The sequence below is a fragment of the Onychomys torridus genome, chromosome 9, assembly GCF_903995425.1.
Source record: "Onychomys torridus chromosome 9, mOncTor1.1, whole genome shotgun sequence".
Taxonomy (NCBI): domain Eukaryota; kingdom Metazoa; phylum Chordata; class Mammalia; order Rodentia; family Cricetidae; genus Onychomys; species Onychomys torridus.
Genome location: NC_050451.1, coordinates 40,529,560 through 40,555,300, shown reverse-complemented (window position 1 = coordinate 40,555,300; position 25,741 = coordinate 40,529,560). Strand labels below are relative to the sequence as shown.

Here is a 25,741-nt window from a genome sequence, read left to right as displayed (position 1 = left end):
TTGAAGGGTCTACACTTGACTGTACATCATGCTTTGATCTTGAAATGGGGAAGTCTTTTGCCTTTTCCCTTGGTAGTGTATAAAAAGCCCGTTAGAATAAAACTCCGGGCAACTGGATATTGACCCAGGGCCATCCCAGTGCTATCCCATGTGTCTGTCTTTCTCTTCATCTAGTCTATATTTTTATCTAATACTTCCTGATTCCTCTATCCTCCTCTCAAGAACCCTTCAACAGGTCAGAGCTGATATGTGCTAAGATTGCTTTCTACAAATTGACATCAAGGCCCCGTTGCTGAAGACAACACCCACACAACACATTATACATGGAGAGGTTGAGCTGGTGTCTATGTAGAACCTTAACCCCTATGCTCTAGTGTCTTTGGTACAGGAAGTTACTTTGAGCTCTACCAAAAGGGAAACATACACACCAACCCAGCCACAAAACCTTTGCTCTACAGTGCTATCCTTCCTGCAAAATGTACTAGGGCAATGGTGACACAAAGCTTTCGGAGTAATCAACCAATATCTGATTTGACTTAATGCCCATTCCATGAGATGGAACCCTTACCCAACAGTCCTGACAGTGCTTGGGTGACCAAGAACCTAGGGTAATACCAAATACTATTGGTCTTTTATTTAAGTAATAGAAAATGACTTCTAATGAAACTCTGCTGTACTCATAAATCAGCGCCTTATTTATCCATCATCAGAGAAGCTTACTCATGCAGCAGATGGGAACAAATACAGAGACCCACAGCCACACACAACCCCCCCCCCTGAGAGAGAGAGAGAGAGAGAGAGAGAGAGAGAGAGAGAGAGAGAGAGAACTTGGAACAAACAGCTCTCAATGGCATGTCTTCATCAAATGCCTATCTTTGGAGCTCATGAAAGCCCATGTAAGAGGAAGTGGAAAGAGTTATGAACCAGAGGAACTGCAGGACACCAGGAGAATAAGGCCATCTAAATCAACTGAACAAAGCTCATATGATCTCACAGAGACTGAAGCAGCAAGCACAGGGCAGACACAGGTCTGCACCAGGTCCTCTGTGTATATATTGTAGCTTTCAGTTTAATAATTTTATGGGACTCCTGAGTGTGTAAATGAATGGGTTTCTGATTCTTGCGCTTTCTCTTGGGGCTATTTTCCTTATGATGGTTTGCCTTGTCTACTATCAATGTGATTTTTTAAATCTTATATTTTATTTTGTTGTTATCTCTTAGAAGCCTATTCTTTTCTAATGAGAGACAGACAGGGATTGAATCTGGATTGGTGGAGAGGTATGGAGGAACTGGGAAGAGTAGAGAGAGGTAAAACTAATCAGGATATATTACATAAGAAACTAATCTATTTTCAATAAAAGGGGAGGACTGGATAACCTAGGAAGCAATCTAATATATATGCACTGATAATAAAACTATATATGTATATTGTGAAAAATATTCTTCATAGTTTGCTACGGGGGAAATGCAAATCAAAACTACTTTGAGATGCTATATTAATCCAGTCAGATCTAAAATAATTGACAAAATATACTGGTATAATGTTTGGAAATCAAAGCACTTATTCATGTCTAGTAGAAGTACAAACTATTATAGCTATTATATAAATCAGTGTGGAGCTTCCTCAAAAAGCTAGAAATAAAATTACCTCACAGCCCAGCTCTAGTGGCTTTGGGCATATTTCCAAAAGACTCTCCACTTTAATGTAGTGTTATCTGTTCATCCTTGGAGATTGCTGTTGTATTTCCAGCAGTCAGAAATGGAAGCTATATAGATGCCCATCAACTGCTCAATGATTAATGAAAATGTGGTACATTTGGAGGACTATTACTCAGTTGTTAAAGAAAATTATGAAATTTGAGATGAATTAATAGAGTTGGAAATGATCATTCTAAGTTAGTTAGTCCAGACTCAGACATAGAAACATTGGAAGTTTTCCCACAAAAAAGTGTTCTAGCTTTAGTTCTTTAGATATATGTGTTTTATTTGTAATAACCACAAGGTTCAGTAATCTACTAAGGGGCCAGATGGGTGATAATTCTTTCAGGAGAGGGAAGGAAGAATAAGTAATACAAAAGTTTAGAGGGGACTTGGAATACAAAGGGTTAACTGGGGTGGGAAATGGGAATGCAGGATAGAGAAAGAAGTAGTGGGGGAGGTAACTGATGCTAAAGACATTTTGAAAATGTCATATAGAATTCTTTTACTGTAGGAGTGCATACACAAATGTTTAAATAGAGTTGGCTGGGACTACCCCTCTGGGGCACCACAGTTTGAAAATAAAATATAGCACCAAGAAGGGACTATTTTTATTGGAGTTGTTTGCTAGTGGCTTCAGCAGACCACCAAACATCACAGGCTACTGCCAGTGTTCTAGCTTACCATCCAGAACTTTTTGATAAGATTCTAATGGTGAAAACACCATGCTCTAGTCACAGAAAATGGAGAAATTATGTGGGTAATGACTGGGAAGCTTTATCCCCACTGGACAGCTTTCACACTACTTGAAGGTTCTATGCAAATAACAGAGGTTAAAAATAATCACCAATCTTATCCTGTTGTGAACTATGTGATCTAATGTAATTGTCCTGACAATACATGCCCACTTGTGCAACAATGGTACTAACACTATAGAAATAACCAACAACTTTCTGATTGTATTGAAGTATTGTTCCACAAAATGCAACCCATATCTATCATAATTATTGAGGCCAATAACCTGTGACTAGAGAAGCCACAGGCCAGATGCGAGAAACTACTACTGTTAAATTATGTCTCAATGACTTAATCTGTAAACCCATTGTCTTAGGCAGTGTTTCACTGCTGTGAAGAGACATCGTGACCATGGAAACTCTTAATTCAGTGTTTAACTGGAGCTTGCTCACAGTTTTACAAACTTAGTCCACTGTTACCATGGAGCATGGCAACACACAGGCAAATATGGTAGTGTAGAGTTCTACATCTGAATCCAAAGGCAGTGGAAAGTGAGAGACAATGGACCTGGCATGGTTCTCAAAACCTACCTCTAATGACACACTTCCTCCAACATGGCCATATCATCCCCAACAAGGCCATGCCTACTACAACAAGGCCATACCTCTTAATCCACCTCAAGTAGTGCTACTCCTTGATGACCAAGCACTCTAATATATGAGCCTATGGAGGCCACTCTTATCTAAATCACCATATTCCACTCCCTGGACACCATAGGCTTATAGTCAGATCACAATGCAAAAACTATTCAGTTTAACTTTAAAAGTCCCCACAGTCTTTCAGACTTAAGACTGCTTCCAAGTCCAACATCTTTTCTAAGATTCAAGGAAATCTCTTAACTACAAGACCCTGTAAAATCAAAATAAAAAAAGATCACATACTTCCAACATACAATGACACAGGATATATATTACCATTCCAAAATAGGGGAAAGGGAGCATAGTGAGGAAATATTGGACCAAAATAAGACAGAAAATGAGCTGGGAAAATTCCAAACTCTGCACTTCTATGTATGATGACAAAAGCTCTTCAGATCTCCAACTCCTTTTAGCTTTGTTGACTACAACACATTTCTCTTTCTTGGGCTGGTTTCACATCCTGTTAGCATCTTTCCTTGGCAGGTATTCCATATCTCTGGCATCTCCAGCATCTTAGGGTCTCCAATGAAACCCAGGCTTCACTTTCACAGCTTTATGCTATGGCCTTTCTGGGCCTCCATGCAGGGACACTTATGATACACACTTGGCTTCAGTGATTTTCCCTAGCCATGCATAAAAATTCCACAAGGATTTCCTTTTATCCTTGATTCTGAACCCACAACCAAGTGGATAAAGCTACTAAGTTCTTCTGCTTGCTGGGACTGGAACTTGGCCCCCTCAATTCAAACACATATTTTCCATCAGCTTTCTGTTTTCAATGGTTTCCTTCACTGTTTAAGCCTTTCTTGCATTTTTTCACAAGCTGAAAGCTTAGCTGGGTAGGATGTTGCCTTGAGGTCAAAACTCCCTTTATTAAATTTAGCACCAGGCTTTAAAAAAAATATTTTTTATCTCCTTAAGCACTGGACTTAACTCCATTACACTTCTTAGTGCTCCCTTTCTCCTCAAACATGCATGTTGCATTTTTCCTTGTTCAGCTTTCTCTTTTTCATTACACATCTGCATAAGAGCAGGCATGAATAACCACACAGCACAGTCAATACTAGGCTGTTTTGAAATCTCCTCCACTAACACCACTAATCAAAAACTTTTCAATTTAGTCTTTTTTGATAAGGACAGAAAGCAGCCACATTTTTTTTTTTTTTTACCAAAATACCATAAAAATGGCCTCTAGGCTACTTACTAATATTTTTTTCCTTGAATATCTCTTGAGCCATCATAATCTACATTGCTCTCAGCACTACTGTATTCCACATCCCTACTAGTATGTCCCATTAATACCCACTTAAACCATTTAACTGCTTTCTTAATCCAACATCCCAAAGCCCACATTCTGCCAATAAACAGCATGGTCAGGCCTTTCACAGTGATACCCTGCTCTCTGGTACCAACTTCTTAATGTTTAATTGCTGTGAAGAGACACCATTACCATGAAAACTCTTACAAAGGAAAGTATTTAATTGGGTCTTGATTATAGTTTCAGAGTTTAGTCCATTGTCATTATGGCATTGGTAATGGTGGCATGAAGGCAGACATGGTTGCTTAGAGTTCTACATCTGGATATGAATGCAGCAAGAGGAGAGATACTCTGGGCCTGGAATGGCCTTTTGAAACCTCAAAGCCTACCTCTAGTAATACTCTTCTTCCAATAAGGCCACACCTACTCCAACAAGGCCAACGTCTTAATCCTTTTCAAGTAATGCCATTCCATAATGGCCAACTGTTAAAACATATGAGCCTATGGGGATCATTCTTATCCAAACTCCCACCAGAGAAGTCTCTTCTTGCAGTAGACTACAATTAACTCAGAGACTCACACCTTGTGAATGTGCAGAGAACTACACTTTTGAGTGCTCTGTCATAAAGGATACACCCTTATTACATTGTCTCCTCCAAAAGGCTTAAGGGTCACTGCAGAGGAGAAGGAAGGCAGTTAGAGCTAGAGGTGGTTCATGACTATAGAGAAACTGTTTTATGGACACAACAGGGCAGGTGCACGTATCAACTCATAATGGTTTTAACCACATGCACAAGGCTTGTACTATGATGGTTAACATTACGTTTAGACTTACTATGCTTCAGAGACCAAAAAGCAAAAAGTGCCTCTAATATGTAATCTCCTAGTTTGTATAGGCTGTACCCTAGCAGCCCACTTCCCCTTTGTCCCCAGAATGTGAAGACGATTCTTAAATTGACAGATCTTGTAAAATTTGCTGTTCTAGTGAAATGATAGATCATAAAACTAACAGCTATATCAACTTTTGTTACTCTGCTCAATGTCTAGGACGACTGCAAGACATATACGTTAAAATTAGACCTTGCCTACAGGTAGTGAGAACACATGTAATCTTGTGGTTTTTTACTTTATAAGCATTGGACTAATATGACTAGATGCTGTATTTTGGGAGCACTCTGGGGTGAAGTCTTAGTGCCATGAGCATCTGGTGCCAGTATTTAATATATTTTCTTATTAAAATGTGGTCACTGTCATGGTGACTTTCTGAGCAACCCTAGGCCCATAACAGTACAAACTCAGCCACACAAAATCCCAGTCTGGAGAGAAATGATCAAAAAATCTAGCTGAGGAGCTATTGACAGTTGATAGCTGCTATGACGGCGAGTGTTAGTTTTTTTTAAGGGTGTGATCTCTAGTATTTGGCCATGCTCCAGGGGAAAGAACTTTTGAACAACACAAATTGAATTTGATGGGTTGGAAAACAAAGGACAGAAAGCTGGGTGGATAGGGAGGTACTGTCTGATAAAGCTTTTCCTGAGGAGATATAACACGCATGTTATTCACCCTAGATAGAGAACCCATGCCAGACCAAAGTACAGTGCCACCAACATCCAGTTTGATGAACCAGTGAGTTTTATCAGGGTTATGTCCAAGAGAGTATGGGTGAGGGTTTACTTATATGAGAAGAAATGACTCAAAAGATAGCTATGTCATGAAAGCCCACCTCATCACCGGTGAGAGCTCACGGAAGACCGGAACCTGGAGCACACTACACAGACTTCAGGCAGCTCAACATGTCAGAGACTGTCCCTTCCAAGGGCCTCAGTTGGTCTAAACTTCTTCCAGGCTAGTTTCTGCTTCTAGTGTGCTCTCAGTCTTATTTGCACCTTGGCCTGTTTAGTCTGGGAGGCAGGAGGGAAGTAAATTCGGTTAGTTTTAAAGACTTCCTAGAGTGGTTTTTTTTTTTTTTTTTTTTTTTTTTTTTTTTTTTTTCAGAGCTGAGGATGGAACCCAGGGCCTTGTGCTTGCTAGGCAAGCACTCTACCCCTGAGCTAAATCCCCAGCCCCCCTAGAGGTATTTTGAGTTGTTTACCTTCTTGCTTAAAAAGTTTCTTGGCAGGATGGAGTGCTTCAATCTTGGAGAAAACTATTACACTACAAGAGGTGGGGTGAATTTTAGAGTAGTTGAGTGAAGGAGTTTGAATATAATATAAATATATTGTGTAATATCCAAAGGGAAGATAGGAATGTAATTATATTATAATCTCAAAATTAAAATTTTTAAAAAGAAAAAAAGTTTATAAACTAACTCTCCCCCCCCCCAATGTTGCTAATGAAACTCTTAGTTCTTGGGCTGGAGAGATGATTTTTTTCAAGTCTTTTTTGCATCCAACATAGGCTTCTGTGGTTTGTTTGAGTCCATTTCCATGGCAGATGCCACTTATTCATTTACATTTGTTGATCCATTCCTCCATCTCTGTAATGGAGCAGTCTTGATCTTCGTGGATCATCATTTTATCTGTTCTTGAATCCTCTGTGCAAGTATTTTATTGAAAATTTCTATGTCCTTGTTCATCAGAAAACTGAAGTATAATATTCTTTGTTGGGTCTTCATGTGGTTTTGGTATCAGTGTGGTGTTAGCTTCCTAATAAGAGTTTAAAAGTGTTCACTTATGTTCTCTGGAATTATTTGAAGAGTATTGGTTTTATTCCTTCTTTGAAGGTCTGGAATGATTCTTCACTGTATTCATGTAGTTGTGTTTTAGTTTGTATGTTTATTTATTTTTTTTTAGTTGGGAGATTTTAAATTGCTTCTATCTCATTGGGTAATACAGTTCTACTTATTTTATGCATTTCATTTTGACATATCTTTTGTAGGTCATGTGTATCTAGAAATTTGTCCATTTCTTTAGATTTTCTGCTTTGGTAAAATAATAGATTTTTAAAGTACACCCTTATGAGTCTGAATTTCCTCTGTGTCAGTTGGAATGTTTCTCTTAGGTCTATTATTATTAATTTGTATCCATTTTCTTTTTCTCTTGGTTAACTTTGCTAAAGTTTTGTCACTGTTTTCAAAGAACCAGTTCTTCATTGCATTCATTCTTTGGATTTTTTGTTTCTATTTAATTCATTTCAGTCTTGATCTTCATTACCTTTTCCTGCACACTTTCTTTGGGGGTTGTTGTTTGTTCTGTTTTTATTATTATTATTATTATTATTATTATTATTATTATTATTATTTTATGTGTTTTAATTTTATACATCAGCCATGGGTTGCCCTGTCCTCCCCACTCCCGCCCCCACCCTCACCTTCCCGCCAACCTGTCCTCTCCATTCCCATGTCCTCCAGGACCAATACACGTCTGGGGACTCATTTAAACCTGGTGGATTCAGTACAGGCAGGTCCAGTCTCCTCCTTCCAGGCTGAGCATATACCCCTGTGTAAGCCCAAGGTTCCAAACACCCAGCTCATGAACCAAGGACAGGTCCTGGTCCTACAGACTGGGTACCTCCCAAACAGATCAAGCTATTCAATTGTCTCACTATTCTAGAGGGCATGATCCAGCTGGGGGCTCCACAGCCATTGGTTCATAATCCATGTGCTTCCATTCCATTGGCTATTTGTCCCTGTGCTTTTTGCAATCTTGGATTCAACAATTCACGCTCTTGCAGTCCCTCCTCCTTCTTGACAGTTGGACACCTAGAGCTCCACCTGGGGCCTGGCCGAGATTCTCTGCATCCACTTCCATCAGTTTTTGGATGAGAGTTCCAAGACGACTGTTAGGGTGTTTAGTCATCTGATCACCAGACTAGGTCAGATCAGGCCTCCCTCGACCACTGCCAGCGGGGATATATCATTGTGAATTTCTGGGGAATTTCTCCAGCACTCTGCTTATTCCTGTTCTCATGTGGTCTTCATTTATCATGGTCTGTTATTCCTTGTTCTCCCTTTCTGTTCTTGATCCAGCTGGGATCTTCTGCTCCCCTAAGCTTTCTTTCCCTCAAATCTTGCCCTTCATCATTCCCACTGTCATCCAGGTTGTTCATGTAGATCTCATCCATTTTTCTGTCATTGTGTGATCTCTGTGTCTTTCCTAGGGTCCCGTTTTCTAGGTAGCCTCCCTCGAGTTGTGTAGCAGTCTAGTCATCTTTGTTTTATATCTAGTATCCTCCTATGAGTGAGTACATACCATGTTTGTCTTTCTGAGTCTGGGTTACCTCACTCAGGATGATTTTTTCTAGATCCATCCATTTGCCTGCAAATCTCATGATGTCATTGTTTTTCTCTGCTGAGTAGTACTCCATTGTGTATATGTATCATATTTTTTTTATCCATTCTTCAGTTGAAGGGCATCTAGGTTGTTTCCAGGCTCTGGCTATTACAAACAATGCTGATATGAACATAGATGAGCAAATGCCCTTGTGGTATGATTGAGCATTCCTTGGGTATATGCCCAAGAGTGCTATAGCTGGGTCTTGGAGGAGATGGATTCCCAATTTTCTAAGGAAGTGTCATGTTGATTTCCAAAGTTGCTGTACAAGCTTGCATTCCCACCAGCAGTGGAGGAGAGTTCCCCTTGCTCCACATCCTCTCCAGCATAAGCTGTCTTCTGTGTTTTTGATCTTAGCCACTCTGACAAGTGTAAGGTGGTATCTCAGAGTCGTCTTGATTTGCATTTCCCGGATAATTAGGGACGTTGAGCAATTCCTTAAATGTCTTTCAGGCATTTGAACTTCCTCTGTGGAGAATTCTCTGTTTAGTTCATAGCCCATTTCTTAATTGGACTGTTGGGCGTTTTGATGTCTAATTCCTTGAGTTCTTTATATATTCTGGATATCAGCACTCTGTCAGATATGGGGTTGGTGAAGACCTTTTCCCATTCTGTAGGCTGTCGCTTTGTCTTGTTGACTGTGTCCTTTGCTCTACAAAAGCTTCTCAGTTTCAATAGGTCCCATTGATTGATTGTTTCTCTCAGTGTCTGTGCTACTGGTGTTATATTTAGAAAGTGATCTCCGGTGCCAATTCATTCATGAGGACTTCCTAATTTCTCTTCTATCAGGTTCAGAGTAACTGGATTTATGATGAGGTCTTCGATCCACTTGGACTTAAGTTTTGTGCATGGTGACAGATATGGATCTATTTGCAGCCTTCTACACATTGACATCCAGTTATGCCAGCACCATTTGTTGAAGATGCTTTCTTTTTTCCATTGTACATTTTTTGCTTCTTTGTCAAAAATTATATGTTCATAGGTGTGCAGGTTAATGTCAGGGTCTTCAATTCGATTCCATTCGTCCACATGTCGGTTTTTATGCCAGTACCAAGCTGTTTTAATCACTGTAGCTCTGTAGTAGAGCTTGAGGTCAGGGATTGTGATGCCTCCAGATGTTGTTTTATTGTACAGGATTCTTTGGGCTATCCTGGGTTTTTTGTTTTTCCATATGAAGTTGAGTATTATTCTTTCCAGATCTGTGAAGAATTGTGTTGGTAATTTGATCGGGATTGCATTGAATCTGTAGATTGCTTTTGGTAAGATCACCATTTTTACTATGTTAATCCTGCCTATCCATGATCATGGGAGATCTTTCCATTTTCTGACATCTTCTTCAATTTCTTTTTTTCAGGGACTTAAAGTTCTTGTCATATAGGTCCTTCACATGCTTAGTTAGAGTATCCCCAAGGTATTTTATATCATTTGTGGCTATTGTAAAGGGTGATGTATCTCTGATTTCCTTCTCACCCTGTTTGTCTATTGTATATAGTAGGGTTACTGATTTCTTTGAGTTGATCTTGTATCCTGCTACGTTGCTGAAGGTTTTTATTAGCTGTATCAGTTCCTTGGTTGAATTTTTGGGGTCACTCATGTATACTATCATGTTATCTGCAAATAGGGAAAGCTTGACTTCTTCCTTTCCAATTTGTATCCCCTTAATCTCCTTATGTTGTCTTATAGCTCTGGCTAGAACTTCAAGTAGTATATTGAATAAGTATGGGGAGAGGGGACAGCCTTACCTTGTTCCTGATTTTAGTGGTATTGCTTTGAGTTTCTCTCCATTTAATTTGATGTTGGCTTTTGGCTTGCTGTAGATTGCCTTTTTTATGTTTAGGTATGTTCCCTGTATTCCTAATTGCTCTAAGACCTTTATCATGAAGCGGTGTTGGATTTTGTCAAATGCCTTAAAAAGACATTTCTGAGATCAAAAATGCAATTGAAGGTGTACTCCTCAACCACTTATGTGACCCTCAGATATACTATGACTTAGGCTTTCCTAGTGATTGAATGTTATTTGCTATATTTATGAGAAGAAAATTTACTTTTCTTATGTGTACCTGTTATGCATATATACAAAAATACAGATAAATGAAATTTAAGTACAATGAGAAAAAACTTGTGAAATAGAATTTTTGGAGACTGCTTATGTTTTGTTATTTTTTTCTATGTGTGGTAGTAAAGAGCCAAAGTTACATTTCTCCTCATGGTATTAACTGAATTCTATTTAACTTATTTTTAAATTTCATTGTTCATTTTATATTGAGTATATAAAGTAACATTTTACATATTATTTGAACTGGCTTTGTAATTCCATTTTAACTAAAAATGTGAAAAATTATACCTTGAGGAAAGCAGCTTATAAAACATTTCAATCACTAAGAATAACAGCTGTTATTTTTTAAATAAATGCGTAAGTATATGACCATAGGCAAGCTGCTTGAGGTTTTAGCAGACACTCAGGTATGAATTGAGCTCTGTAGCATTATGAAGGATGTGTTTCTTCTACAGTTTCCAGGTAGCCTGGTGTTGATACTTCAACTTGTATCAATTCAGGAACACTGTTGAGTTAAAACCAGGCAGGCTTTTCATCCAGGCAGAGACTGAGACATGGAAATTGGTAGGCAGATAAAGTTCCAAATTAATCAGTCCAAAGAAAATTTAAAAAATTGGGCTGGTTTATGCCTCAGGCATGGGAGTTTTGGAGCCTACAGGTTGCAGGTCAGCTTTCTAGCAAGAGCTGAGATGCCATTAAGTCAAACAGCAGCCCAGGGAATCTCAGGGCTCATTAGGCTGAGCAGTGATGTAATGACCATAAGAATCTCATATAGAGCCAGAGCCCTAGGGAGAGGGATGTGTCTAATCTGCACAGCCATCATTTAACTAGAGATTGGCTTAAAAGGAAGTTGTTAAGACACAGTCTTGGCTGCTGGGATGGTCATTTGAAGATTAGTGTTCCTTAGCCTGAGACTGCATTCTCCAATACAAGTGTGATGAATATCAAGATACCAAATTCTTTTCATCAAAGCCCATTGTTCCCCATAAGCAATGATGTAAGTTCATTATACATATTTATGCAAACTACACTCATTCCTTGGTCTCCTTTCTGCTTTAGATTCTCTTAAAATGCTTTTTGTGTTTTACTCTTTTAATCTTTGGTATTTATCATTTTAATCTCAGAAAACAATTTTCAGGGTCCATGGAATCCAGAAGATGGTGTTGTATCTCCTGGAGCTGGAGTTGCAGGTGGTTGTTAGCCACCATGTGAGAGCTGGGGAGGGAATGTTGTTCCTCTAGAAGAGAAGTCAGCACTCTTAACTGCTGAGCCATCTCCCGGCCCTTAGATCTCTGTTTAGAAAGAAAGGTCAGAGATCAGCTGCCTACCTTTTAGTAAGTACCTGGACCATTTGAAGAGATTCCTTTGTTTTCTTTCCTCCATGTAATGGGGTCTTTCCCTAAACACACATTTACTATTAAAAGTTTTTACTCTTTGATATATGTAAATGCAATGCTAACACATTTAGCTGAGTTTTGAAAATTCGTGTTATTCCTAGGGTATGCAGCATGAAATGACTGATAGGCTGGAATGGGATAACAAAGCTGAAATCTTTATTTTTTATTTGCCTCAGTCCTGTAGAATTTAGGAAGGGAAACTTTGAAATCACATTTACTTTTAACTTATACACAAATCATGGAAAGCATGCTTATTAAGGGGAAAGCATGATGCTTAGATATATGTGTGCACTGTGTAATGCAGATCAGGCTAATTATAACCATTTTCTAGAACAATTTTTTTTTTTAGTGTGAAAATGTTCAACATACCTTTTAGCTTTATGAAGGAGACAGTGCATTTTGTTTATTGAATACCAGAATTTACTTTTATTTAATTAAAACTACGTACTCAACAATCAAATGAACCTTTCCCCATCTCTCTCTCTCTCTCTCTCTCTCTCTCTCTCTCTCTCTCTCTCTCTCTCTCTCACACTCACACACACACACACACACACACACACACACACACACACCTCCTCTGACCTCTGACAGTCACCATTCTGTCTATGAGATAAATCTTGTAGATTCCAAATGTGAGTAAGATCAGGAACATTTTCCTTGCCTGGCTTATTTCACTTATGTAATTTTCTCCAGTTCTATCTATGTCATTTCAAAGGACAGAATTTCACCTTCCTTTAAAAGCTATGCTTTTGTGTATATGTCTTTATCCATTCATCAGCTTATGGGGTGTTAGATTGTTTTTATTCTTCATCTTTTATTGATGCTGTTGCAGTGAACCTGAGAGAGCAGAAATCTCCTCAGATCTTGATTTCACTTCTTTTAGATATACACTCAGTCAAGGGGAGTTAGGATCATATGATAGTCTAATTTTTATTTTTTTAGGAAGCTTTATTCTTCTCTCCAGAATGGCTGTGCTCCTTTCATTCTTGGAGAGATAAAGTATGTTGTGGAAGATGATCTTATTGGTAGGCATTCTCTCATGTTAAAGGATATAATATTGCTTGTATCCCTCACAGGACATTCAGAGGCTCATTTCCTTTCTGTGAGTAGAAATTTTAAGAAACATAGAAGTTGCAAGATATTTTTAGGAAACACATTAATTTTACTAAATATAAGTAAACTGGACATTGTTGGTATTATGGTTTATATTACCTGAAAGCATGGCATGTCTTGAATCTGCAAAAAAAATCTATGAAAACCATAATCTAGTCCATATCTTAACTATAATTCAAATAACCAATAATAACTTGAGTAATCAAATACTTACAAATGATACTATTTTATCTTTTTTAAGTATAAAAATTTGATAGCATTCTTAGATAACTGTTATTACAATAAAACTTAGAAACTATCTAAATATGAATAGCACTGAAATTCCTTAAGATTAAATATTACTTTTAAAAAAGTATATCATTAATTAAGGCTTAAAATGGCTTGTAGTCATATACATTTTAATACATTTATACATTCTTATTTAATCTACCCTTATGATTTAATTTTAATCTTACCTACTTTAGTACAAGGTCATCCCTGTGTAGACCTATTCTTTTGAAATAAAAAAACCAATACATTACACTTTCCTATTGGGATAAAACTTCACAGAAATGCTTCAGCATAAAAAATGTAAATTACAGCTTTTATTTTGTATGTGAACGTGTGTCTATGTGGGTGATGATGGGTATATGTGGCACAGTACATGTATAGAGGTCAGATGACAATTTCCTTTCACCATGTGGGTCCTGGGGTTGATTACAGCTCATTGGACTTGGAAACAACCATCTCATCAACCCATAAATCTGACTATGTGTATATATAACATATATATATGTTAGAGATTTGTATGTATATGTTTATACATATAATATAGGTATATGTTATTTATTTTATATTTTTCTTTATTATATTTTTTTCTAGTTTATACTCTATGGTGTTAGAAATTATATTTATAATTATAATAAATCCTTGATTCCTCTTAACTAAACATTTTAAACTCCCTCCACAAAACACACAAAACTACAACAACAAAAACAACAAAAAAGCCATCCAGGGGCTATTTGCTCAAGAAACTTTCACTCTTGATACACTAAAAGAAGAATGGAATCCCTGTGCAGCAGCACAGCTTTAGTGTCTGCACACATGAAAGCAAATACTTTTCCATCTTGTAGTTTTCCTGTTTTATTTTCTAGCTTGTTCTATAAAGCGAGGCCATTGCTTCCATGACTTTTTGAACTGTAGAGCTCTCTGGAGGGGGGACAGTCACAGTGGCAGACATGCATCCAAAGCTACGCCACTCGCAAATTCTCCCTTCATCTGCATAATATTTTGGAGAAAGATTTCTTGTTATTAAAATTTTTTCTCTTAGAAATTTGGACACCTTTCTGCATGTTCTATATCATTTTTCTACGTCCAATATACATTATTTTATTAAGCAAATTCCTTGAGTTTCTCAAAAGAACTACATATTGAGTGGGTCAGTAGGAATAGGAAAATACAAACCTTGAGCCAGTGCGATCGCAAGCAGGTGGAAGTGACAGCTGCCTGGGTTGTGTCACTGTGATCCATGTGGCAGAGAGTACTGACTTCCAAACATTGCCCTTTGACCTTCCTATGTATTCTTTGGCACACATATGCCCACACACGTTCATACAGCCCCCCACACAAAATAGGTAAGTAACGTAATACTTTTTTAAAGTATGAAAACCTGTGTATCAAAAAAAGAAAACACAAGTCTCACCTCATTTTGGATTTTCCCAGAGCTGGTTTTGGACAACATTGTCTCTTCCAGACATAGAGCTTCTATTTCTCTATCAGTGGAATAATTCTATGGCAGGAAGATAAGGAGGATGAGAGGTGGCGGGGGAGGAGAGAATAATTACACTTTTGTAGAATAAAGCAGTTCTTTATTCATGTTTTCAGTGTAATATTGTTGAATGTCTGCTACATAGTCTACCTACAGATGAGCAAGAAGTACTTTTTCACAATTTTTCCATTTTTGTCTAGTTGAATTAACTTGATCCAATTTAATTTTTCTTACCCTAGGTTGTTCGATATCCTGGGCTTGAAGAAAAGTGAAAACAGGTCTGAGGTGTCACGATTTGTACTTCTGGGCCTGTCATCTTCCTGGGAGCTGCAGTTATTTCTCTTCCTAGCATTTTTATTGATTTATGTTGTTATTGTCCTGGGAAACCTTTTGATAGTGTTGGTGGTACAGGCTGATGCTCACCTGCTCCAGTCCCCCATGTACTATTTCCTAAGCCACCTGTCTTTCATTGACCTATGCCTGAGCTGTGTTGCTGTCCCCAAAATGCTAGGAGATTTCCTACAGAAGGAGAAGACGATATCATTTTCAGGATGCCTGGCCCAGATCTTCTTCCTCCACTTTCTGGGAGCCAGTGAGATGTTTCTGCTGACTGTAATGGCCTATGATAGGTATGTCGCCATATGCAACCCTCTGCACTACCTGGCTGTCATGAATAGCCACCTGCGTCTTCAGTTGGTGTTTGCCTGCTGGTGTGGAGGTTTCATCCACTCTATTACACAGCTCATAATTGTCATCCAGCTGCCTTTTTGTGGACCCAATGAATTGGACAACTTCTACTGTGACATCCCCCAGGTCATCAAGCTGGCCTGCATGGACACATACTTGGTGGAGGTGCTGATGGTCTCTAACAGTGGCATATTGTCTCTTGTCTGCTTCTTGGTCCTGCTCTTTTCCTATGCTTTCATCCTGCTCACTCTGAGAACTCACCTCCATCGGGGCCAGAGCAAGGCACTGTCCACCTGTGCCTCTCACCTGACAGTGGTCAGCTTGATCTTCGTGCCCTGTGTATTCATCTATTTGAGGCCATTCTCTACCTTCTCTGTGGATAAAGTGGTCTCTGTGTTTTACACAGTGATCACACCTATGCTTAACCCCCTCATCTACACACTCAGAAATGCAGATATGAAGCGAGCTCTCGAAAAGCTGAGAAGGAAGCAAGTGACATCCCATGGCCTTGTTAAAGGATGAGATGTACCAGGTGTCTTATAAAGTGTCTTTCCTTAGAATGCTCTGACTTCAATCTGTGCATATTTAGAAGCCACCTTAGAGACTGGGAATCAAAGAAAAGACAGCATAAAAATTATAAAACAACACAATAACAGTTGTGAGACATCGGTGGTTTTGTTGGGAGTTAATATGAAGGTGTGACTCAGGAGCATTTACTGGCTGACAGAGGATAAGCATTAATTACATGATGGGGCTAGAGAACACCTTGTAAGGTCAACTCTCTACCCTTTTGCTTCTGGCAAGTCTTCATTTCATTAATTTATTTTACTACTTAACTTTGTTCAAGTGGCAAAAGATATTAAGTTGCCTTTTGTCTGCTCTTGCTAACAGTCCGTAGTTGGTGTCTATCCATAGTCTCTTTCTAAGTAATGTAAGTTTCTCTTGTCTGCTTTCCAGCAAAGACTAAAAACACTAAACTCCCTCTGCACTCATGCTCAGAAGGGAATTGTGTTCTGCACTGCCAAATCTTAAAAGCACAAGTCAGTTTGATAAAGGAAGTTTATGTGTGAGGAGGTGGGAACACCAGGATGATGGGATGTGCTAGCACTTTGTTGTAGAGCTTTCTCTGCAAATGATGTCCTGTCCTCATTCACATGGAGGGCAAGTTGATGAGGTTCAGCTACTCCTAATGTTTCATTCTAAAGAAGAGATAGAAAGAGAACATAGACCTGGGTTTTAAAGCACCTTTCTTACCTCTGAGGTGCTCATGTTATAAACGGTGGGTCACAAATGCATTTTGAGTCGTAGGCAGTATTATTGAACTTCCTTTCTTAGAAATGATCTCAGGGCTGTTAATTAACTTTTTCAATATTAATTATAAAAATTATAATCAACTGCATCAGCTAAATGCATTGAAGATAGCCTCAGAAGCACCCAAACACATCCCTGTTCGATTAGGGAAAGAAAGCTAAGCACTTCCCCTGGGGTGGTAAGTCCTTTGACCACACTTTGACCAAGAGTGAGTCCTGTAGTTTGAGATTTCTGGCTTGTCTGCAGTCTGTCCTTTACCTGATCTGAACTGATTTCCTGGGTGTCTCTAACAGAGGGCTTTACTCTGTATTTTTTAAACAACACAGAAAATATTATATGAGGAAGGAATGGGGGATACTTCACAAAAGTCTTTCACAGAGTTTTACGAGTGAGTAAGTTACAGACTCCAAAAGACCTCCAGTGACTCAGGCAACAAGCAATATAGCAAACATACTGGTATCAAGAAATATCTATATGCAGCTTCAAACATTTATGGTAGTTATTTTTGTATAAGGTTGCTTTTGACCTGTTGGTGGCTGTTTTCAGAAAATTACCACCTCTCTCTCCCTCTCTCTCTCTCTCTCTCTTTCTCTCACTCTGTCACACACAGAATCTATCACACACAGAGAGCTAGAGAGAGAGAGAGACACACACACAGAGAGAGAGAGAGAGAGAGAGAGAGAGAGAGAGAGAGAGAGAGAGAGAGAGAGAGAGAGAGAGAAGGGAGGGAGAGAGAGAGAGGGAGAGAGGGCAGACATGAGCTGCTCTGCTCTGAGTCAGGGGCATGCAAGAATTCATAACTTAAGATTCAAGCTATGTATCATCTTTGGTTTATTAAAGCTGAGAAATGTAAGGTAAATAAATTTGGTTGTCACACTGTTCTCTTAATGACAACAAATTAAACAGACTGGCTGAGAACACAGCAGGAGAATGGTCTTAAGCCGTAAGTGACCACTGCAAGGTGTATTGTGAACTGTGCTGTGAGGGCTAGGAAAAAGGTTCCAGTCTCTTACAGTGTAAGAGGTATTTTCAGAAAAAAAGGATCACCACAATCAGCCAAGAAAACTACTCAGTTTAGACAATAAAATTAATATTTTTCTTCTCAGATTTAGTCAAATCACATGGAGGGATTACTTAATTTCTACAGCATCTGTTTAGAAGCTTCCACTCTAGGAGTTCTCTACAAGTTTTCACTCAAAATTTCATCCAGATCTTTTAAAAGTTTGGTAATTTACTATCAGCCTGTGTGTACGTACACAATCTGAGCCAGCGTATTTGCACAAGAGCCACCTGGTGTGTGTGGAAGTCACAGAGCGATTTTTGGGAACTGCTTCTTTCCTTCCATGGTGAGTTCTGGGGACTATACTCAGGTCATCTGTCTTGTGCAACTAGTGTTTTTACCCATGGAGCCATCTGGTGGGCCCAGCTTATCTAGCTCTGAAATAAAGTTCCTTCAGGACTTTTTGGATTATGGGAGGACATTTATTCTATTCACTAAATAATGTAATGATAAACTTTCAACAATATTTTTCTATTTTCCCACCTTTCACAATGTTGTAGCCAATTTGTAAATGGAGACAAATGTTTCCATAGTTTTATAAGCAAACAAATTACTTCATCAACTGGTTTAGTGGTTCTCTGTAGTGTTATGAAGTATCACATGTTTCCCATTCCTTGAAACAAGGTGGAATAATTACGGAAATGACATGAATACTTATTAAGTAGTTTCTCACTAAATTAAAAGGGGTTAGTCTAGATTAGTCTCCCTAATGATCATCTCTAGCTGCTTTTTCAGTCATCTGCCACAGTCCCTCAGGGGTCTGATGATGCATAAAAACTGCTGAGAGTGTCTTCCTCTCGGCTCTCAGGTACAGAAAGGATCCTGCTAGGTTAAGGTCAGGAACTGTGGCATCTTAGACTCTGTAGACTAGAGAAATCTGGAGAGAGAGAAGGATAGGGAAGCAGGGTAAGACGGGGTGGGAGAGACAGAGAGGGGAAAGAGAAGAGGATGTTAGTGCAGATCTTCTTAGGTTTTGGAGAGGACGTAAGGGATATAGATAAATAACCACCTTTAGCTTCCCTATGCAGAGTCCATTTTTTTTAGTGTAAATGTCTTCATACAGACTACTTTTTTTTTTAACTAAAAAGATTCTTTGAATTTAATGTCTTAGGGTGGTCAAAACTGCCATGTCAAACCTCCCTGAAGAGGACAGCCAGAGTAACTGTTCTGTCTGATATGACAGTTTCACTGTGGGTAAAATAGGCAAAGGCAATTTTCAACAGTCCAAATTACTATCAAGAATAAAGATTTTTAAAGTTTTTGTTCACTTTTCAATGTTTGTTTTTTAAATTAATTCTGTGTTTTAAAATAGTTTAATGTGTATAGCAATATTATTTTAGTTGAAAATTTGTACTAGTTTTTACAATAAAATGAAATATGGGAAAATCAATTTCCTCTCTGTGCTTCATTTATTTTACCAGTAGTTAGATAAAGAGCATAAAATCAAGTGTTCTCAAAGAACTATATAGTTATGGGACTTGCATAAACGCCAATCTACTTTAGTAGACTTGTTGAGGTAATTTAAAGATAGAGCTTTAAATGATTGGATTTGAACTAGAAATATGGTTGATTTTCCTATGTTTGCATCACACAGTTTCACACATTTGTCAAAAGTTGGTATACTATGTGAGTTAATTTTGGAATCCTCCATTCTATTCCACTGGCCTACATGTTTGGTTTTGTGCCAATCCCATCCAGCTGTTCTATATTTAAATGCCAACATTGTAACTCACAGTGAAATAACTCATATCCTTCATTTCTGGTTCTATACCATAAGTTTAATTAGGTAAGTTTTGGGCACAAATATGTTGTCACTAGAAATTTTATGCTCTGCTTATTAAAAGTACATAAAATTTGAAATTCTTTTATGAGCAGCAGAAATTGATTTTTATTATAGAAGGTTTAAGACTGTTAAATGAAAAAGGAGCCATTTGGTGGATTCCTTCTCATCAGACCTACACAAATCCACATGTCTCTTCCCTAAGTATAATGCTGGTGTTGCCAATCATTGCGTTGAGGAAGTCGCTTCTTTTCTTTGTATTTATGTCTTTCCATTTCTAAAGATGGGGTTATAGTGGTAGCCTGCCCTATGGATTGATATGGGAATTTAGGGAGCTGTTATATGTAAAATGCTTCAGCTAATACTTAACACACAGTAAGCACAATTTAAGTGTTTCTTCTAACTTCAGTGATTTTAAATACTTAATTTTTGCCAATTTGTGATGACTGAGTACAACTTGGCTCTTCTGGTTCACTACATAGACTATTTAAAACTAATAGAGACATGGCACATATTCTACAATTGAAGGAATTTGTACAATAAGATGGCAAGTGATTTTGAAAAGTCAGTTCATTTTGTGAGATTTAGCTTTACATACTTATATACTTTTATACTTACACAGCCTATTATTTATATGAGGTGTTGTGTTCTGTGTATATTATAGAATCAGAATACCACAGTTCAAATTTGAGTTATTTCTCTGATCAATATATTATGAAACTTACCACATCTTTTCCATATCTGTTGCTCTGATCTGTGAAACAGTGTTTTAAAGAAAACTTGTAATGTTGTGGGTGTAAATGATAGAGTTCACACATGCATAATTTTAAAATAATAAAATAAATATTTAAAAAATTATCGTATATTAGTGCACATAGTAAATTGACTACTATTATTAGACTCTCTACACTGTAGTCAGGAAGATAAGATAGCTTATTATTACATGCACGAAGTTATGTGACAATTTCAATATTGTCTACTACTGATGTCTTTTGTTTTTATACAGTAGCTGAACAGATCAAATAAAAAATTCAACATAGAAAGATCCTACTTCACAGGTTAGAATTATAAATATAAGGAGTTCACAAATACAAAGAAAATTTACATAGATTTTTTTTTCATTTTTATTCTGAAATAGTAATCCCATCATCTGTCTTTTATAGTGGAAAGCACAGGAAGTAGATTTAGAGCAGACAGACAGCTTTCCTCAGAGTTGCACAGTCAACAAAAGTGCTGACTTGCGTCGCTCCTCTCCCGGTGGTGCCAGGGAGGATGGAGAACGGCTGATGATTTAAGATGTTTCAGAGCCAGCTGGTGACAGTGCACGTCTTCAAGTCCAGCATTCGGGAGGCAGAGGCAGGTGGATCTCTGTGAGTTCGAGGCCAGCCTGGGCTACAGAGTGAGTTCCAGGACAGGCTCCAAAGCTACACAGAGAAACCCTGTCTCCAAAAACAAAAACAAAAGATATTTCAGAAAAATAATTTTTCACTTTGAGGAACTTGTTTAGACCTTGTCCCATAATCCAACTCTTCTAATAATGTTCTTTGGCTGCTATGCAATACCATTCTGTGCATACCTTAGGCATTTCTATGATAAAATTTATAAAATGACATCAGGATTTTTTTTTTTAAGACAGGGTCTCATGCACCCTAGGCTAATCTCAAACTTATGTAGCCAAGGATAATCTTGAATTCCTGATTCTCCTATCTCTAACTAATGAGTCCTGGGATTACAGGCATATCCCTCTACAATTATTTTGATGTGGTGGTCAGATGGAATTCAGGAATTTGTGCATGTTAGGAAAGCTGTGTGTCAACTGATCTATATCCCCAGCGCATATTTATAAGGTTTTATAACAATCATCATATCCTAATTCTAGAGGATTTCATTACTCTAAAATAGAAAACCCTTAACGATCATTCCGTATTTCCTAATATTTCTATCTCTGTATTTCTGCCTATTCTAGATAATTCATGTGAATGAAATAAAACACACTGTCTTCAGTTTTAAGTAGTATATATTTTATATCCTATGTTATGATCTATAGTTGAGCATGCTTTATGTGCCTTGTGCTTTATGTGTCAGAAGGGATGCTCTGCATGTGTTTATTAGCTCCACTCTTTTGGTGTTGTAACACAGTATTATCATCTATAAAGTTCTTGTTTGAGAACTATGAAATTGAGTTACAAAAAAATTACAAAAAATAATTTTAAGTGAATTTACAATTTTGCGTTCAGCCATATACACAGCTATTCTGGGGGCCACAGGTTGGGCACACCTATTGATACAGAAAATGTTACGTCTAGTTCTTACCTATGGCTAGAAGGACACAGATAGCTGGGTTCTTTTTGAGGGAAAGGGGTTGAGAATTATAGGGGACCTAACAGTTTTAAAATTTTTCTGCTCTTTCATTCAAATCTTTTCTGTGTACTGTTTGCATGCTCTTTAATGGCAAATGAAGGATTTTTTTTACATTCAGGTCAAGTTTAGGACTCAAACTATCCCAATATGTTTTATAAGCTCAAATTGTTTTGAAGCACTAAACCACTGCATTTGTTTGTCTTTAGACACTGAAAACACTCATTAATTATCTTGATCGTTTTAAGCTAATTTAGAGGCTAGAAACAGCATTTCTTTCTTTCTTTCTTTTTTTTATTATTATGTGTTTTAATTTTATACATCAGCCATGGGCTCCCCTGTCCTCCTCCCTCCTGCCCCCATCCCCACCTTCCCCCCATCCCCTCCCCTCCATTCCCATCTCCTCCAGGGTGAAGACTCCCCTGGGGATTCATTTAAACCTGGTGGATTCAGTACAGGCAGGTCCAGTCCCCTCCTTCCAGACTGAGCAAAGTGTCCCTGTGTAAGCCCAAGGTTTCAAACAGTCAGCTCATGCAATAAGGACAGATCCTGGTCCCACAGCCTGGATGCCTCCCAAGCAGATCAAGCTATTCAATGGTCTCACTTATCCAGAGGGCCTGATCCAGCTGGGGGCTCCTCAGCCATTGATTCATAATTCATGTGCTTCCATTCCATTGGCTATTTGTCCCTGTGCTTTTTGCAATCTTGGATTCAACAATTCACACTCTTGCAGTCCCTCTTTCTCGACAGTTGGACACCTGGAGCTCCACCTGGGGCCTGGCTGAGGATCTCTGCATCCACTTCCATCAGTTATTGGATGAGAGTTCCAAGATGACCATCAGGGTGTTTAGTCATCTGATCACCAGACTAGGTCAGATCAGGCTTTCTCTCAACCATTGCCAGCAGTCCACAGAGGATATATCATTGTGGATTTCTGGGGACCTCTCGAGCACTCTGCCTATTCCTGTTCTCATGTGGTCTTCATTTATCATGGTCTGTTATTCCTTGTTCTCCCTTTCTGTTCTTGATCCAGCTAGGATCTCCTGTTCCCCTAAGCTTTCTTTCCCTCAAATCTTGCCCTTCATCACTCCCACTGTCATCCGGGTTGTTCATGTAGATCTCATCCATTTCTCTGTCATTGGGTGATCCCTGTATCTTTCCTAGGGTCCCGTTTTCTAGGTAGCCTCCCTGGAGTTGTGTAGCAGTCTAGTTTTATTTGGTGACAGTCTTCTAGGCTATGTGATAACCTTTGGTTGGTAATACTTCAGTGACAAAACCTACTAGATTCATCGTTTAATGGGTAGGAGAGTCAGTGGACGGGAGAGGAGAAGATATGGAAAAAGGTAGCTAACAACAATGATTTTGGAAGAAGGATTTGGAAACTTACTGTCTTGGAAGCTTCATTGGATGTTATGGAAGTAACCAACTACTTTCTTTTTTTTTTCATTTTTCTTTATTAAGAAATTTTCTACTCCACATATTATCCACAGATCTCCCTCCTCCCTCCTCCCACCCCCAGCCCTCTTTCCCAAGCCATGGGGAGACAGCAGAGCCCAGCACTCTGAGCCTAGGCAGGTCCAAGCCCCTTCCCACTGCACCAAGGCTGTGCAAGGTGTCACACCTCAGGCACTGGTTCCAGAAGCTTGCCCATAGACCAGGGACAGATCCCAATGCCCCTGCCTGGGTGCCCCCCAAACAGTTTGAGCCAAACAACCATCTTCCGTATCCAGAGGGCCTAGTCCAGTCCCATGGGGGAATCCACAGCCACCAGTCCACAGATCATGGGCTTCCACTAGTGTGGCCAGTCATCTCTGCACGTCCTCCCATCATGATCTTGACATCCCTTGCCTGCAGTATCTCTCCTCTCTCTCATCAATTGAATTCCCAGGGCTCAGCCTGGTGCCTGGCCATGGATCAGAGTGGGAGGGCAGGGAGGAAGATACCATGATAGATGAGGACATCATGGGAATAGGAAGAGGTAGGGTGCTGGGGAGGCTCTCAGGAATCCACAAGGTTGACCCCACCTTGGTCTGCTGGCAGTGGTCCAGTGGGTGCCTGGACCCATCTACTCTGGTAACCAGTCTAGCAAATAACTAGCTGTCATCATAGAGCCTTTGTCCAGTGACTGACAGAGGCAGATACATGGTTTTATCCATAGATAAATTCAGTTCTGATCACTTATTAGAAAAAATTCCTTTTGTAATAAATGGTGATTAGTACAGAAAGTCACAACTGATCAGAGTATAAAGGGTAGTAGAATGTGCAGTGGGTATCTAAACCACACACCTTCTCCAAAGGTTTAGAAATCATTGCAGAAGAAGGAGCAGAAATATTGCTGGGTGTATAAAAGATGTTAGAGAGGAAGGAGTAGGGATGGATTTGATCAAAACAAATTTTGCACATGTTTGAAATTCTCAAACAATAAAAATCTACTGGGCTTATTTATGGAATTACTGTTACACTCTACAGGAATAATTACTTTTCTTATTAATATTGATCAAAATATTGTGAATTATATTGTGAATGATAGTGTTCTAAAATACACGTACAAGCAGAATGAATGCTTGATCTATCATATTTGTTGTTCAACCTTTATATGAATACCCAATACAATAAGATGAAAGGTAATTTTTATTAAATTTTAAAATTAAATTAAGACTATATATATGTATATGTTTGTTTTGAAGGCAAGTCCTATTCTATTGCTTAGATTGCTAGCTAGAAATACTTAGCTCTGACTAGACTCAAGATTGCTGTAATCGTCCAGCCTTAGCATCTCAGGTACTAGGTGGAAATGAGCAACTGAGTTTGTCAAGCTTATACTTTCATGTGGAACATTTGTAAATTTATTGTCTTCTGTCAAACGTATCTCTGGTTTTTTTTTGTTCATTACATCAATCTCATACTTTATCTTAATTCAACTTCAGCTAAGTAATACTGTGAGAATAATTTACAAAAGAGTCAGATTAAGATCAGTTTGACAGAATAAAATTGAGTCAGAACCCAATGTTTCTATCACAGAGCATTTAATTTGTTAAACATAACTCTGTAAGAGAGTCATTAAATTAGTGTGGTACTGTGGCAATTGGGATTACACACGTAGTAAATACAATTTAATCATATGTTCACTTAATATTTTCTAGTATGCATATATAAATATATGTATGTAATATACATCATCAGCTTGTTGAGGGGTGTGAATTAGCCTAACAACCTCTGCTCTTCTATAACTACCCATTTATCTCTGAATCCACAGCCTCCATGTGTAGAATGGAAAATTTCAGTGCAAACCCAGTATTTGTATGTGACAGATGCAGACACCTATTGAAGTTTCACAGACAGTTGAGAAATAGCTTGTTTTGCTAATCATTGTATTCCTTGTGCCTTCAACAATATCTGAGATGTAGATAACTACTGCACATAAGTAGAAACATTGAATAAAGTTAGTGATACAGTTTATATTTAGGATTTAGTACACATGATTTCATCAAAACCATGGGAAAAGACTGTTAAGGTAACCCAGTGGGTAAAGACACTTGCTGCAAACCCCTGGACCTACATGGTGGAAGGAT

At 38.5% G+C, this 25,741-nt stretch overlaps 1 protein-coding gene across 1 annotated transcript; it reads left to right on the top strand.

Moving 5' to 3' along the window:
- The first annotated feature begins 11,069 nt into the window (after positions 1 to 11,069).
- LOC118590705 (olfactory receptor 4Q3-like) lies at positions 11,070 to 16,182 on the top strand. Its single transcript, XM_036198490.1, is given in 3 exon segments — positions 11,070 to 11,123; positions 15,090 to 15,161; positions 15,163 to 16,182. Coding segments are annotated over 3 exon segments (1,146 nt in total).
- Positions 16,183 to 25,741: the final 9,559 nt, after the last annotated feature.